This window comes from Conger conger, chromosome 5 (assembly GCF_963514075.1).
Source record: "Conger conger chromosome 5, fConCon1.1, whole genome shotgun sequence".
Lineage (NCBI taxonomy): Eukaryota > Metazoa > Chordata > Actinopteri > Anguilliformes > Congridae > Conger > Conger conger.
Window position 1 is genome coordinate 62,879,586 of NC_083764.1, and position 14,965 is coordinate 62,894,550.

General features: G+C 48.6%; 1 protein-coding gene across 1 annotated transcript; it reads left to right on the top strand.

Annotated features, from left to right (window-relative positions):
• Positions 1-1,079: 1,079 nt before the first annotated feature.
• Positions 1,080-6,130, top strand: LOC133128084 (E3 ubiquitin-protein ligase TRIM35-like). Its single transcript, XM_061241328.1, has 6 exons — positions 1,080-2,267; positions 3,194-3,289; positions 3,375-3,601; positions 3,999-4,033; positions 4,530-4,646; positions 5,078-6,130. Exons 1-6 carry the CDS (start codon positions 1,860-1,862, stop codon positions 5,599-5,601), a joined length of 1,407 nt encoding a protein of 468 aa, XP_061097312.1. The 5' UTR covers positions 1,080-1,859; the 3' UTR covers positions 5,602-6,130.
• The last annotated feature ends 8,835 nt before the right edge of the window (positions 6,131-14,965 follow it).

The following is a 14,965-nucleotide window of genomic DNA, read 5'->3' on the forward strand; positions in this document are numbered from 1 at the left end:
CACACGCAGGTCACTGTGAATATAACAAAAGGAAATTAAATTATTGTTGATTTTCTTGCGGTTGCATAAGAGTGCTCCTTGGTTGTTTTTTTTGTTTGTGATTTCCCTTCTTTTAAAGGGCAGGTTTGTTTTTCTGTAGTTCCCTAACACCACTGTGTGCTGTGTGCTGTGGCCAAATTTTGGGTTCACCGTAAACGGGTTTTGTTTTTTTCGTTTGAGCGTTGGAATTGTAGTGCGTCTGTTGATGTGCATGTCCCTTGTGTCAGAAACGCTCCCTTTGAATTGTCTTTCACGACGTTATTTAGAATAGCGTATCATACCAGCCGTACACCGAATGGCGCTCTTCTGCTGTACGGACCATAGACGTGCAGCAGCGCCCTCTGCAGGCCCAACACGAAGCGTCAAGCTGCTGCTGCTTCTGGAGATGTGTGCGGTCCTGAGACGACCTGAGACGAGTCGGGCAAAGACACGTCTGGCGTAGCTCGAGCGACCAGGCCGTGAACACCCGACTGACCTGCAGAGGGCGACGGAGAGCAACGAGACACGGTCGCCCCGGGCGACACTGCAGCCAATTACGTGTGACCGGCAACACCACAGAGCAACGTCAGCCCGTGCAGCACATCCACTGGAGCGCTGCCGTACTCCTGAGATCCAGGGGTCAAAGTTTACGTGACATAATACAAGTGTCTTTAATCACAACAACGTGTTGCAGTGATAATATTTGCACAAATATATTTTATTTAGTTTTTACTGTTTTACTGTAATGCGATATATGCTGTAGCTCAGGGAAGCCAAAATGTCAGGGTAAATGAAGGAAAATATCGGGTGAGCCACCTGAGACTCCCGAAAACGCCCGATTCAACTCCTCTCCATCTGGACTGAAGACCTTTAGTTCTTTAGAAGTTCTTTAGTTGAATTGGGTGAATTCAGTGATCGCAAAGGAAGTGAGTAGGATTTTACCGCCCTGCACACGTACCTCAAACTCTGTACAAAGCAAACGTGGAGTCAGGTTCAGGTGGAGCAATTTACTAACAACACCATTGCTGCTGTGTAACTGTTAGAGCTTTTCAAAAGCTTAATTTATTTCTATTAAATCTACGTTTTATCTCCTAGTCTAGTCTGAATGTATTGACTAAGATGTAGGCCTAAACCTTTATTTTATATTTTATAGAGGTTTATATCTAGGGGTTTTGTACAATCAGAACCCTTATAATGTACTTTCGGGGACTACACATCATTCTGTACTTTACATAAGTTCTGTTCTGTTCGTTTTAGGCCTAAATCTACATTTTCCCCTACTCGTAATAACTAGTAATCCGTCATAGCTTTTACTTAGAAAGTTTCTTATGACACAGAATCTCTATTTAAAAATCAATGTAATTCCCAGAGGATCAACCTTAATAAGGAAGAAAATGCTGCCCTACGATGGCTTTCTAACATTGATGAACCTTCCCTCTCTTGCAGTGTTGGGGAAGTGACTTTCATCAAATAATGTGTTATTACTTCGTGACACTGGTGTAAATCTGCAGGCAGATCAGCCACTCAAATCTCAGTGGCACAATGTTCCCCCTGCAGGAATTGTCTCTGATAACCAGGCGTGTCTACCAGGAAGAGCAAAGCACAAGTTTCTCACACACTGAGACGCTTCAGTTACACTGGGAATCTCAGGATATGATCTCACTGCATATACTTCAGATATTAAGGAACCTCTAAAGATAGGGAAACAAAAGCAGACTGACAAGTAGGCATTCAAAGAGATGTATTAAGTTTACCTGTAGTAACAGCAGTAAGTAAAAGTGAAACTAAACTGCAGATTTAAAAAAAAAGCCATTACTGAGCTCAGAACAGACGGAGACAGAATGGCGTCTGGATCTCCTTCTCTCCTGGAAGAGGAGCTCTCCTGTCCTGTGTGCTCTGAAATCTTCAGGGATCCTGTTCTCCTGAGTTGCAGTCACAGCTTCTGTAAGGCCTGTCTGCAGCAGTACTGGGATCAGAAGGGATCTCTGGAGTGCCCAGTTTGCAGGAGAAGATCTTCGAAGGAGCTTCCTCCCCGTAACCTGTCTCTGAGGAATACCTGTGAGGCGTTCTTAAAGGAGAGAAGTCAGAGAGCTAAAGCAGGATCTGAAGTGCTCTGCAGTCTGCACAGTGAGAAACTCAAAGTCTTCTGTTTAGAGGATCAAATACCCATCTGTGCTATCTGTCAAATTTCCAAAAAACATGAAAACCACAAAATGCGACCAGTTCAGGAGGCTGCAGAAGAGTATAAGGTAACTGGTTATAACGCAATTCACACATTCATAATTTATTTTATTAACTTCATATTTTACTAATTTCATCAGAAAATTCTTGATGATTAAAAATGATTTGATTTGCTGTCATCTACTGAGCTCTTGGTGAAGGTCATCAGTATAACTGAAAACAGAAGTATAATTAACATTGAATATTAAAATGTTTCATTATTTCACATTCTAATGTAAGTATCTATTGCATTTCCGAAGTGAAATGTTATGCAAAAGGAGCCATTTTAGTTCTCAGGCCTGACTGCAGTTGGAGCTCCTCACTACGTGTCACATGACTGACAGAGAGACAGGAGGGAGGGGCAGGAGTGTGGAGACGTTCTCAGAGCTGTGTTAGGGAGCAGTGCTCAGCATGGGACAGTCGGGGTCAAAGTTCATGCTCAGATAAATGTGTCTGACACAATGTGGTCTAAGATGGAAGATCACAGTTAATGTGTCATGAGAGACTAAGTATACATTGTAGGATATTTTCATTTTAAAACATCTGGATATTGAGTGCGTAACAGCAAGGAGGTTCTGGGTTTGAATCCCGGTCAGCCGGGGCTTCTCTGTGTGCAGCTTAGGCTGATTGGAGAGTCTAAATTGCCCGTGGGTATGAGTGTGTGAGCGAATGGTGTGTGTGCCTTGCGATGAACTGGCAACCTATCCAGGGTATATTCCTGCCTTTCGCCCAATGTATGCTGGGATAGGCTCCAGCCCCCCTGTGACCCTGTTCAGGATAAGTGGGTTAAGAAAATGGATGAATGGATGGATGGATGGATGGATGTTGAATTTTGTCTGTGAAAAAAAAATTCTGTCTCCCCTCTGTCTGAGCAGGGACTTTTGTGCTGTCTGTAGGCAATGAAGTTTACTGTCCGTTTCCTCAGAAAAGTGTGGACTCTGTCATTTCTTTCCAGGAGAAACTTGGGACTGCACTGGCCCCACTGCAGGAGAAGCTAGAAGCCTTTAATGCAGTGAAGCTAATCTGTGATCAAACAGCAGAGCACATCAAGGTACTGAACTGAGGCCTTTAAATCACAGTGTTGAAAATGCAGCACTGGATTGTCCTGATATGATGGTGAATAATGTTTATTCCAGAGCCAGGCCCAGCACACAGAGAGACAGATAAAGATGGAGTTTGAGAAACTTCAGCAGTTCCTAAAAGATGAAGAGGCAGCCAGGATCACTACATTGAGGGAGGAAGAGGAGCAGAAGAGTCGGATGATGAAGGAGAAGATTGAAGAGATGACAGAAGAGATATCATCCCTTTCAGAACAGATCAGAGCCTTAGAACAGGAGCTGGGAGCTGAAGACATCTCATTCCTGCAGGTAAGACCTGTTCACTCTGTGTCTGTAGGACTCTATGTACACTGCTGTTAATGCTCACACACATTCATTTATACAATATAGTATTCTCTATTCTTGCAAAAGTCACTCAATCTGCTCAAAACTTAATCAAGCAGAATTATTGTTTTGCAGAGTAAGTGTTTTAAGTCAACTTCATCATGCAACATACACTGTACACATGTATAACAGTGTTAAAGCAGAACATTTATTTTTCTATGTCATATAATATCAAAAGGTATTTAAAGAGATTAATGTGGTTTCTAACATGATGTTAATGGACAGAGTATTGGCTACAGTGATAATAATTCACTCTCTTTATTTCAGAGCTACAAGGACACACAAAACAGGTAAACAAACTCCATCCTCTCTCATCAGGTTAAATATCAAGAGTAGTTTATTAGCTCTGCAGTGTTCTATCAGTGAGCTACTGTGGAATGTGTTTGAAATGCCTCTCTCTCTGTAATACTTACTGCAGCTTTAATAATGACTATGGAGGAACATATATATAATAATATTGAAGTATTTACAATATTATTTGCCTCTAATATAAATACCCCCCTTCCCCCCTCCCCCACTCGTGTGAGTGTGTGTCTCTCAGTGGGGCTGTGAGTGTGTGTCTCTCAATGGGGCTGTGAGTGTGTGTCTCTCAGTGGGGCTGTGAGTGTGTGTTTCTCAGTGGGGCTGTGAGTGTGTCTCTCAGTGGGGCTGTGAGTGTGTGTTTCTCAGTGGGGCTGTGAGTGTGTATTTCTCAGTGGGACTGTGAGTGTGTGTCTCTCAGTGGGGCTGTGTGGCAGAATGCTGGAGCCATTTTCTTACGGAATGAAGATCAGATTTTGCTGCTGATAATCTTCTATGGTAATGAAGCCTCGCCCACAGCACAAGTGACTCCTGAATATTATTGCAGAGCCCAGTGCACCCTGGGGGATCCAGAGAAGGTCTCAGGAGCGCTGGTTGATATGGCCAAGCACCTGGGCAATCTGAAGTACAGAGTGTGGGAGAAGATGCTGGGGACTGTTCAATACAGTGAGTACTGGGGGCAGGGAGCTCCACATTGTCACTGTACAGGGGGAATCTTCAGCATCCTTTCAACAAGCTGATGAAGCCAGTCAGAGTCATATTGGTCCTGTCTGTGTGAGAGCCCTGGAGTGAAGAGACTGAGCACCAGTCCTTAATCTCACTGATGCTCATAATAAAATGCTGCTTTAAGAGTGATACTGTATTTAAGGGGCTACAGAAACACTGACAGGCTTTGCTCCTTCTTACAACGATTATACTATCCTTGTGAAATCCTAAGAAATATTACTGTCTTTTAGTTCTGCTGCTTCTCTCACACATGTATCTGAGGCTAAAATGGTTGTTGTTGTGAAACCCAGTTTATATCAGGAGGACCCCATTGTGTCTGACGGTTTCCCTTTGTTCCCTCAGTGCTGATGTCTCATTCTCTGTCCCTTCAGCTCCTGTGACTCTGGATCCAAACACAGCACATCCTGAACTCTCACTGTCTGAGGATCTGACCAGTGTGAGACGCAGTGATGAGGGACAGCAGGTTCCTGATAATCCAGAGAGATTTGATAAATGGTGGTGTGTGCTGGGCTCTGAGGGATTCAGCTCAGGGAGACACTGCTGGGATGTAGATGTGGGGGGTGAGTACTGGCGGGTGGGTGTGGTTAAAGAGTCCGTCAGCAGGAAAGGGCGTGTGTATGTGAGCCCAGCAGGAGGAGTGTGGAGTATAGGGCTGTACGATGGGAAATACACAGCCATGACCTCCCCACTCACACACCTCACTGTACAGAGGGACCTCCAGAGGGTCAGAGTGCAGCTGGACTGGGACAGGGGGGAGATGTCATTCTCTGACCCCAGTGACAACACTCCTCTCTACACTTTTAAAAACTCCTTCACTGAGAGACTGTTTCCATTCTTTAGAACTCAGGGGACTGTGCGGATCTGCCCACTGAAGGTGTCTGTAAGTGTAAAATAGCACTGTGGCATTATTTGTAAACATCAGTTGAAGTCAAAGGACTGTATTTAATCAACTCAGACCAGGTTTATTACAAATGTTATAAACAAAAAGACAAAATATTGTCTATTATTTGAAATGTAAATATAAACATTGTATTGTGCTTGATGAAAAATGTCTGATCGCTCTGATATAACCTCAGAATGTTATTACTGAGTAGTTCCTGTGGTATATAAATGGTAAGTGGTTGGCATTTATATAGCGCCTTTATCCAAAGCGCTGTACAATTGATGCTTCTCATTCACCCATTCATACACACACTCACACTCCAACGGCGATTGGCTGCCATGCAAGGCGCCGAACAGCTCGTCAGGAGCATTCGGGGGTTAGGTGTCTTGCTCAGGGACACTTCGACACAGCCCGGGCGGGGGATCGAACCGGCAGCCATCCGACTGCCAGACGACTGCTCTTACTGCCTGAGCCATGTCGCCCAGGTATATGGTGGTATTGTGAGTACACTGGTGTGTGTCTAATGAGTTGGGGTGTAATAAAGACACCAGTGGAATCAGTCCAGAGTGCTGCTCTTTTCCTGACCCGTCACCAGTGTGTCTCCCAGGTGTGTGATGAGGTAAGTCTCTCTCTCCGGTGCAGTATGAACGCAGACAGAGACAAATACGCCCCTCATACGCTGGGTTTGGGTTCATTCCACACTCACTTGAGCTGATCTGAGATCAGTTGAGAAACACAGAGCCATCATCATAAGCAGTGACGTGTGGTTGAGTCTTAAGCAGGGTCGTGGTAACACATAAAAGGCCATCGCCATGGAGACAGCGGCTGTAGTACAGTGTGAATGTCACTCAAAGGTAACGTAAAATCAATCAGTGTCATATTGGAGTGGTTTCAATCCAATTCAAAACAGGACAATAGCAAACCGTCTTTTGTGTTCATTGCATATTTCTAGGATTTTTATGACTTCTATCGTGACAACCAGTTTCACGTCATGGAGAGCAAGAAATTGTGATCAGCTTCATTCATAATTGATGGCATTTGGCAGACGCTCTCATCCAGAGCGACATACAGTTGATTAGACTAAGCAGGAGACAATCCTCCCCTGGAGTAATGCAGGGTTAAGGGGCCTTGCTCAAGTGCCCAACGGCAGTGCGGATCTTATTGTGGCTATACTGGGATTAGAACCACCGACCTTGTGTGTCCCAGTCATTTACCTTAACCACTGCACTACAGGCCCCCCGTCGCATAAACATTACACAGGTCATATGGTAAGTAACCACCGAGCTAGAGATGGGTGAAGCTACAGTCACATCAGCACCTTCAGGAATGCTAATAACCCAGCTAATAACGTCCCCCAGACCAGTCCGCTAAAGTGCAAAATCAATAAAGCACTTAATGCAAATGAACCTATGGAAACCTAGAACTGCAATACAAATCGGCTTCATATAGCTAATGCCCAAAACAAGATTGAAACCGTCTAAAGCGTGAGGTCCATTAATGACAGCGAGGGCCGACCTTGACGGTACTCTGAAACATGAATTTTATTAGCGCACTAATACGACCCAAACTGATCGCAAACGAGTCTTTGAGCGTCAATTTACACGTTCCAGGACACAGCATGACGGATAGCATTGTTTTTGTTTTTGTTTGCTCGTATCAGTGAAAGGTTGTCTGGGAACAAGGCGCATAAAAGCCGACCAAGAGAATAGTGCTTATATCTTCTCAAGGTCATTGTAATGTGTTGTTAGTTTGACTCGAGCTTGAAGTACACTACTCAATATGAAAGGCGGCTGGGAGTTGGGTAGACCTTTTGTAATCCAAAGACAGGAGAGGACGCGTCGTACCAAAACTGTTCCACAGAGTTCCTCTCGGACACTGGCGAAAGGAGACCCACAAGTTTTGAGGCTGTCTCATAAAGTTCTGCGGCGATCCCAGTGCGTTTGGCTGTTATGTACGTGTCTAATATGCCACGTGACGTGGGCGTTCCTTTCCTTTCCATGAAAATGCCCTCAATGGGTTCACTGCTCACCACTTGCCGTGTTTTGTGAGGTTGTTTTAGGCCACTGCATTGCGTGAGTATTTGAAGGCTCTGTCTGTTCTATCTAGTTTTGAGTTATTGAGCTTCAAAGATCCCAAAGTGAATGCGCTTATAGTTATAATGACCTTCTAATTCTCAGCTCACGATTGGTTAGCTGAGCGGAAATTGTAGAATGCGACGGCAAATCTGCCTGATCTTGTTTCCTGATCCTGATCTCTGGACATGAATTACACTCATGACACAGTCACACTCGTGTTATATACACACACTCATGTTAAAAACACTCACCAAGCAATTTATTATGTATTTTTAGACTTCTACTGCTGTAGCCTATCCACTTAGAGTTATGATGCGTTGTGTGTTCGCACCCCTCCGAGGAATCGCCACCTTAACGTGGTAGAGGGGTTTGTGTGTCCCGGTGATCCTGGGAGCTAGGTTGTCGGGGGCACTGTTAGCCCCCAGTAGGGTCTCCCAAGGCAAATTGGTCCCGGGGGAGGGGCCGGACTAAGAGCGATTCAAAGACTCCCATGATACGGCCACACAACGACCCAGTTACCTCGCCCGGAAAAGGGAAACCGGGGCCCCCTGCTGGAGCCAGACCCGGGAGGGGAGCTCGTCGGCAAGCGTCTGGTGGCCGGGCCTTATCCCATGGGGCCCGGCCGGGCACAGCCCAAACTGGTCACGTGGGGTCGCCGCCCTGTGGGCTCACCACCTGCAGGGGTCGGCATCGGAGTCGGGTGCTTTGTCCAACGGGCAGTAGGCAAAGGCGGGGATCCGGGCGTGCTGATCCTCGGCATCGCAGACTGGTTCTGGGGAACCGGAGCTAGTGCGGGAGGCGGAGCGGTACCAACTAGATATAGTTGGGCTCACCTCCACGCACAGTACTGGTTCCGGAACCAAACTCCTGGAGAGGGGCTGGACTCTGTTCTTTTCTGGAGTTGCTCAAGGTGAGAGGCGCCGGGCGGGTGTGGGGATACTCACAAGCCACCGGCTGAGCGCCACTGTGTTGGAGTTCCACCCGGGGAACGAGAGGGTCGCCTCTCTGCGACTACGTGTCGCTGGGGGGAAAGCTCTGACTGTCATTTGTGCTTATGCACCAAATGGCAGTTCAGAGTATCCGGCCTTCTTGGAGTCACTGGGCGACATCCTGGAAAGGGTGCCACCCGGAGACTCCATAGTTCTGCTGGGCGACTTCAACGCTCACGTGGGCAATGACGGAGAAACCTGGAGGGGGGTGATTGGGAGGAACGGCCTGCCTGATCTGAACCCAAGAGGTGTTTTGTTATTGGACTTCTGTGCTGGTCATGGATTGTCGATAACAAACACCATGTTCGAGCATAGGGTAGCTCATAAGTGTACTTGGTACCAGAGCACCTTAGGCCAAAGATCGATGATCGACTTTGTGGTCGTATCATCAGACCTGCGGCCGTATGTCTTGGACACTCGGGTGAAGAGAGGAGCAGAGCTGTCAACTGATCACCACCTGGTGGTGAGTTGGATCAAGTGGCCGGGGAGGCTGCCGGACAGACCCGGTAAACCCAAACGTGTAGTGAGGGTGAACTGGGAACATCTGGCGGAGGCCCCTGTTCACAAGGTCTTCAACTCCCACCTCCGGAAGAACTTCTCACGCATCCCGGGGGAAGCTGGGGACATGGAGCCCGAGTGGGCCATGTTCAAAGCCTCCATTGCAGAGGCGGCAAGCAGGAGCTCTGGCCAGAAGGTCATCGGTGCCTGTCTGGGCGGCAACCCAAGAACCTGCTGGTGGACACCAGCGGTGAGGGAGGCCGTCAAGCTGAAGAAGGAGGCCTTTCGGGCTTGGCTGGCCCAGGGGTCCCCTGAAGCAGCAGACAGGTACCGGGTGGCCAGAAGGGCTGCGGCTTCGGCAGTCGCTGAAGCAAAAACCCGGGTATGGGAGGAGTTTGGGGAGGCTATGGAGAAGGACTTTCGGTTGGCCTCGAGGAAGTTCTGGCAAACCATCCAACGACTCAGAAAGGGAAAGCAGGGCTTGTCTCAGGCTGTTTTCAGCAGGGGAGGAGAACTGCTGACCCGGACTGGGGATATTGTCGGGCGGTGGAAAGAGCACTTCGAGGAGCTCCTGAACCCGAACAACACGTCCTCTGTGGAAGAGGCAGAGCCTGAATACTCGGGGGAATCTGCACCTATATCCCTGGCGGAAGTTGCTGAGGTAGTCAAAAAGGTCTTCAGTGGCAAGTCGCCGGGTGTAGATGAGATTCGCCCTGAGATGCTGAAGGCTCTGGACATTGTTGGGCTGTCTTGGCTGACACGCCTCTTCAGTGTCGCGTGGAGGTCGGGGACTGTACCTGTAGAGTGGCAGACCGGGGTGGTGGTCCCCATTTTCCAGAAGGGGGACCGGAGGGTGTGCTCCAATTACCGGGGTATCACACTCCTCAGCCTCCCTGGGAAAGCTTACTGTAGGGTATTGGAAAGGAGGCTCTGACCGATGGTCGAACCTCGGATTCAGGAGGAGCAATGTGGCTTCCGTCCTGGCCGTGGAACAGTGGACCAGCTCTTTACCTTGGCAGGGTTGCTGGCGGGGTCATGGGAGTTTGCCCATCCAGTCCACATGTGCTTTGTGGACTTGGAGAAGGCTTTTGACCGTGTCCCCCGGGGAACCCTGTGGGGTGTACTGCGGGAGGATGGGGTACCGGGGCCGTTGTTACGAGCCATCAGGTCCCTGTATTACCAAAGTGAGAGCTGTGTTCGCATTCTCGGCACAAAGTCAAGCACGTTTCCGGTGGGTGTTGGACTCCGCCATGGTTGCCCCTTGTCACCGGTCCTGTTTGTGGTGTTCATGGACAGGATCTCAAGGCGCAGCCGAGGTGAGGAGAGTGTCCAGTTTGGTGACCTCGGAATCGCATCTCTGCTTTTTGCGGATGATGTGGTTCTGCTGGCTTCATCGGACCGTGACCTTCAGCATGCACTGGAGCGGTTTGCAGCCGAGTGTTAAGCGGCCGGGATGAGAGTCAGCACCTCCAAGTCCGAGGCCATGGTTCTCTGCTGGAAAATGGTGGATTGCTCCCTCCGGGTTGGGAACGAGTCTTTGCCCCAAGTGAAGGAGTTCAAGTATCTCGGGGTCTTGTTCACGAGTGAGGGTAGAAGGGAGCGTGAGATCGACAGGCGGATCCGTGCAGCGTCAGCAGTAATGCGGGCGTTGCACCGGACCGTTGTGGTGAAGAGGGAGCTGAGCCGGAAGGCGAAGCTCTCGATTTACTGGTCGATCTACGTCCCAACCCTCACCTATGGTCACGAGCTTTGGGTAGTGACCGAAAGAACGAGATCGCGTATACAAGCGGCCGAAATGAGCTTCCTCCGTAGGGTGGCCGGGCTCAGCCTTAGAGATAGGGTGAGGAGCTTGGACATCCGGAGGGAGCTCGGAGTAGAGCCGCTGCTCCTTCGCATCGAAAGGAGCCAATTGAGGTGGTTCGGGCATCTGATCAGGATGCCTCCCGGGCGCCTCCCTTTGGAGGTTTTCCGGGCTCGTCCAACTGGGCGGAGACCACGACGGAGACCCAGAGCCCACTGGAGAGATTATATATCTCTCCTGGCCAGGGAACGCCTCGGGATCCCCCAGGAGGAGCTAGAATGCGTTGCTGGGGAGAGGGACGCCTGGAATACCCTGCTTTGCCTACTGCCCCCGCGACCCGACTCCGGATAAGCGGGTGATGATGGATGGATGGATGGATGTGAGTTCGCAGATGGCCAGCAACAGTCATTCCACGGACGATGTCACTTAGCTCACGTTTTCTCCCCATTCTGATGGTTGAAGCTCCTGACCCGCATCTACATGATTGCATGCATTGCACTGCTGCCACACAATTGGCTGATTACAGTGCATCCGGAAAGTATTCACAGCGCTTCACTTTTCCCACATTTTGTTTTGTTACAGCCTTATTCCAAAATGGAATAAATTCTTTTTTTTCCTCAAAATTCTACACGCAACACCCCATAATGACAACATGAAAGAAGTTTTTTTGAAATTTTTGCAAATTTATAAAAAAAGAAAAAAAAGAAATCACATGTACATAAGTATTCACAGCCTTTGCTCAATATTTTGTTTGGCAGCAATTACAGCCTCAAGTCTTTTTGAATATAATGCCACAAGCATGGCACACCTATCTTTGGGCAGTTTCGTCAATTCCTCTTTGCAGCACCTCTCAAGCTCCATCAGGTTGGATGGGGAGCGTCGGTGCACAGTCATTTTCAGATCTCTCCAGAGATGTTCAATTGGATTCAAGTCTGGGCTCTGGCTGGGCCACTCAAGGACATTCACAGAGTTGTCCTGAAACCACTCCTTTGATATCTTGGCTATGAGCTTAGGGTCGTTGTCCTGCTGAAAGATGAACCGTCGCCCCAGTCTGAGGTCAAGAGCGCTCTGGAGCAGGTTTTCATCCAGGATGTCTAAATGGTAAATGGTAAATGATTGGCATTTATATAGCGCCTTTATCCAAAGCGCTGTGCAATTGTTGCTTCTCATTCACCCATTCATACACACACTCACACACCGACGGCGACTGGCTGCCATGCAAGGTGCCGACACAGCCCGGGCGGGGGATCGAACTGGCAACCATCCGACTGCCAGACGACTGCTCTTACTGCCTGAGCCATGTCACCCCCATGTCTCTGTACATTGCTGCATTCATCTTTCCCTCAATTCGGACTAATCTCCCAGTTCCTGCCACTGAAAAACATCCCCACAGCATGATGCTGCCACCACCATGCTTCACTGTAGGGATGGTATTGGCCAGGTGATGAGCGGTGCCTGGTTTCCTCCATTCATGACGCCTGGCATTCCCGCCAAAGAGTTCAATTTTTGTCTCATCAGACCAGAGAATTTTGTTTCTCATGGTCTGAGAGTCCTTCAGGTGCCTTTTGGCAAACTCCAGGCGGGCTGCCATGTGCCTTTTACTAAGGACTGGCTTCCGTGTGGCCACTCTACCATCCAGGCCTGATTGGTGGATTGCTGCAGAGATGGTTGTCCTTCTGGAAGGTTCTCCTCTCTCCACAGAGGAACGCTGGAGCTCTGACAGAGTGACCATCGACTTCTTGGTCACCTCCCTGACTAAGGCCCTTCTCCCCCGATTGCTCAGTTTAGACGGGCGGCCAGCTCTAGGAAGAGTCCTGGTGGTTCCAAGCGTCTTCCATTTATGGATGATGGAGGCCACTGTGCTCATTGGGACCTTCAAAGCAGCAGAAATTTTTCTGTACCCTTCCCCAGATTTGTGCCTCGAGACAATCCGGAGGTCTATAGACAATTCCTTTGACTTCATGCTTGGTTTGTGCTCCGACATGCACTGTCAACTGTTGGACCTTATATAGACAGGTGTGTGCCTTTCCAAATCATGTCCAATCAACTGAATTTACCACAGGTGGACTCCAATTAAGCTGTAGAAACATCACAAGGTTGATCAGTGGAAACAGGATGCACCTGAGCTCAATTTCAAGCTTCATGGCAAAGGTTGTGAATACTTATGTACATGTGATTTCTTAGTTTTTTATTTTGAATAAATGTGCAAAAATTTCAAAAAAACTTATTTCATGTTGTCATTATGGGGTGTTGTGTGTAGAATTTAGAGGAAAAAAATGAATTTATTCCATTTTGGAATAAGGCTGTAACATAACAAAATGTGGGAAAAGTGAAGCGCTGTGAATACTTTCCGGATGCACTGTAGATAATCGCACAAATAACTTGGTGTAACAAAGTTAAAATGTTCCTAATGGATCATGTACCTTATCATGTCATATAGCAACAGAGCTACACAGGAGCCTAACCAAGCCCAGCCTGGGCGCCACGGCGACCGTCTCCAATGGCGTTTTCGTGCAGAAGGGCTTGGCGATGAAGGGTCCCCTCCTCTCCTCTGTCCGGAGCGTCTCCCAGTGTGGGAGCAGGAGCCTGCAGCCTGGACTTCTCCAACACCGTTCACACAGCCAGAACCATGAACCACTGGATCACGGACCGCACCAAGGGTCTCCCCCACGCGGGCGTGGCCGTCGCACAGGCGTGGGCGGGGCTCCTGGGCCCCAGGACTGTTCACCTGTCCCCAGGTGAGGACGTTCCCCTGTGACCCGCTGGAGGCCGTGGATACACCACTCTGTTCACATGCTAATGGCCCAGCTAACACAAAAACATTCTCGTAATATTTGGCCGCAGGTCACTGTGAATATAACAAAAGGAAATGAAATCGCTCCTTTGATTTTTAAAATTTTATTATTTTATTGTTGCTTTTCTTGCGATTGCATAAGAGTACTCCTTGGTTGTTTTTTTGTTCGTGATTTCCCTTCTTTTAAAGGGCAGGTTTGTTTTTCTGTAGTTCCCTAACACCACTGTGTGCTGTGTGCTGTGTCCAAATTTTGGGTTCACCGTAAACGGGTTTCATTTTTTTCGTTTGAGCCTTGGAATTGTAGTGCGTCTTTTGGTGTGCATGTCCCTTGTGTAAGAAACGCTCCCTTTGAATTGTCTTTCATGACGTTATTTAGAATAGCGTATCATACCAGCCATACACCGAATGGCGCTCTTCTGCTGTACGGACCATAGACGTGCAGCAGCGCCCTCTGCAGGCCCAACGCGAAGCGTCAAGCTGCTGCTGCTTCTGGAGATGTGTGCGGTCCTGAGACGACCTGAGACGAGACGGGCAAAGACGCGTCTGGCGTAGCTTGAGCGACCAGGCCGTGAACACCCGACTGACCTGCAGAGGGCGACGGAGAGCAACGAGACGCGGTCCCCCCGGGCGACACTGCAGCCAATTACGTGTGACCGGCAACACCACAGAGCAACGCCAGCCCATGCAGTACATCCACTGGAGCGCTGTTGGGGCCAACGTAAGAACTTTTTGAAACAGGGAAACGCCTTTGTCCACGCCATTGATGATGCAATCAACGCCGCCTCCCACTGTAATTTAATGGAAATTTAGCCAATACAGTAACAGCCGGAAATACGCAACTGCTGGACCTCACAAAAGCCTCAGGCGCGAATTTCACGGCCTCTTTCTAACCTACGGCTATCCCATGCTGTTCGTTCCAAAAGAGACTCCCATCTAATTAATTTTAAGAACACTCCCTTTGTGTCTGAACCCTTGATCACGGTTCTATTCATTGGGCCTGCTAGTTCTGAAATTATACACATCAATACTTGCAAGGACCCGATATTTTATCGGAGATCGCACATACATTGTGCGGTTTTAATCAACTTTGGAGCTAGAAGACGACCGGCTTCTCTTCCTCCTCCAACCACGCGTGAGACGACGACGCCTTCCCCTGGTCAGGCCAGAGACGGATTTCCCTGGTCCCGCCAGAGACGCCCTTCCCCCGGGACAACGGTAC

Bases quoted from the DNA above. Each gene is read 5' to 3' on its own strand.
- LOC133128084 (XM_061241328.1), top strand. From the start codon at position 1,860: ATGGCGTCTGGATCTCCTTCTCTCCTGGAAGAGGAGCTCTCCTGTCCT. The intron at 3,290-3,374 runs GTACTGAACTGA...TGTTTATTCCAG, and splicing joins AAACAGCAGAGCACATCAAG to AGCCAGGCCCAGCACACAGA. The intron at 4,034-4,529 runs GTTCTATCAGTG...ATTATTGCAGAG, and splicing joins TAGTTTATTAGCTCTGCAGT to CCCAGTGCACCCTGGGGGAT.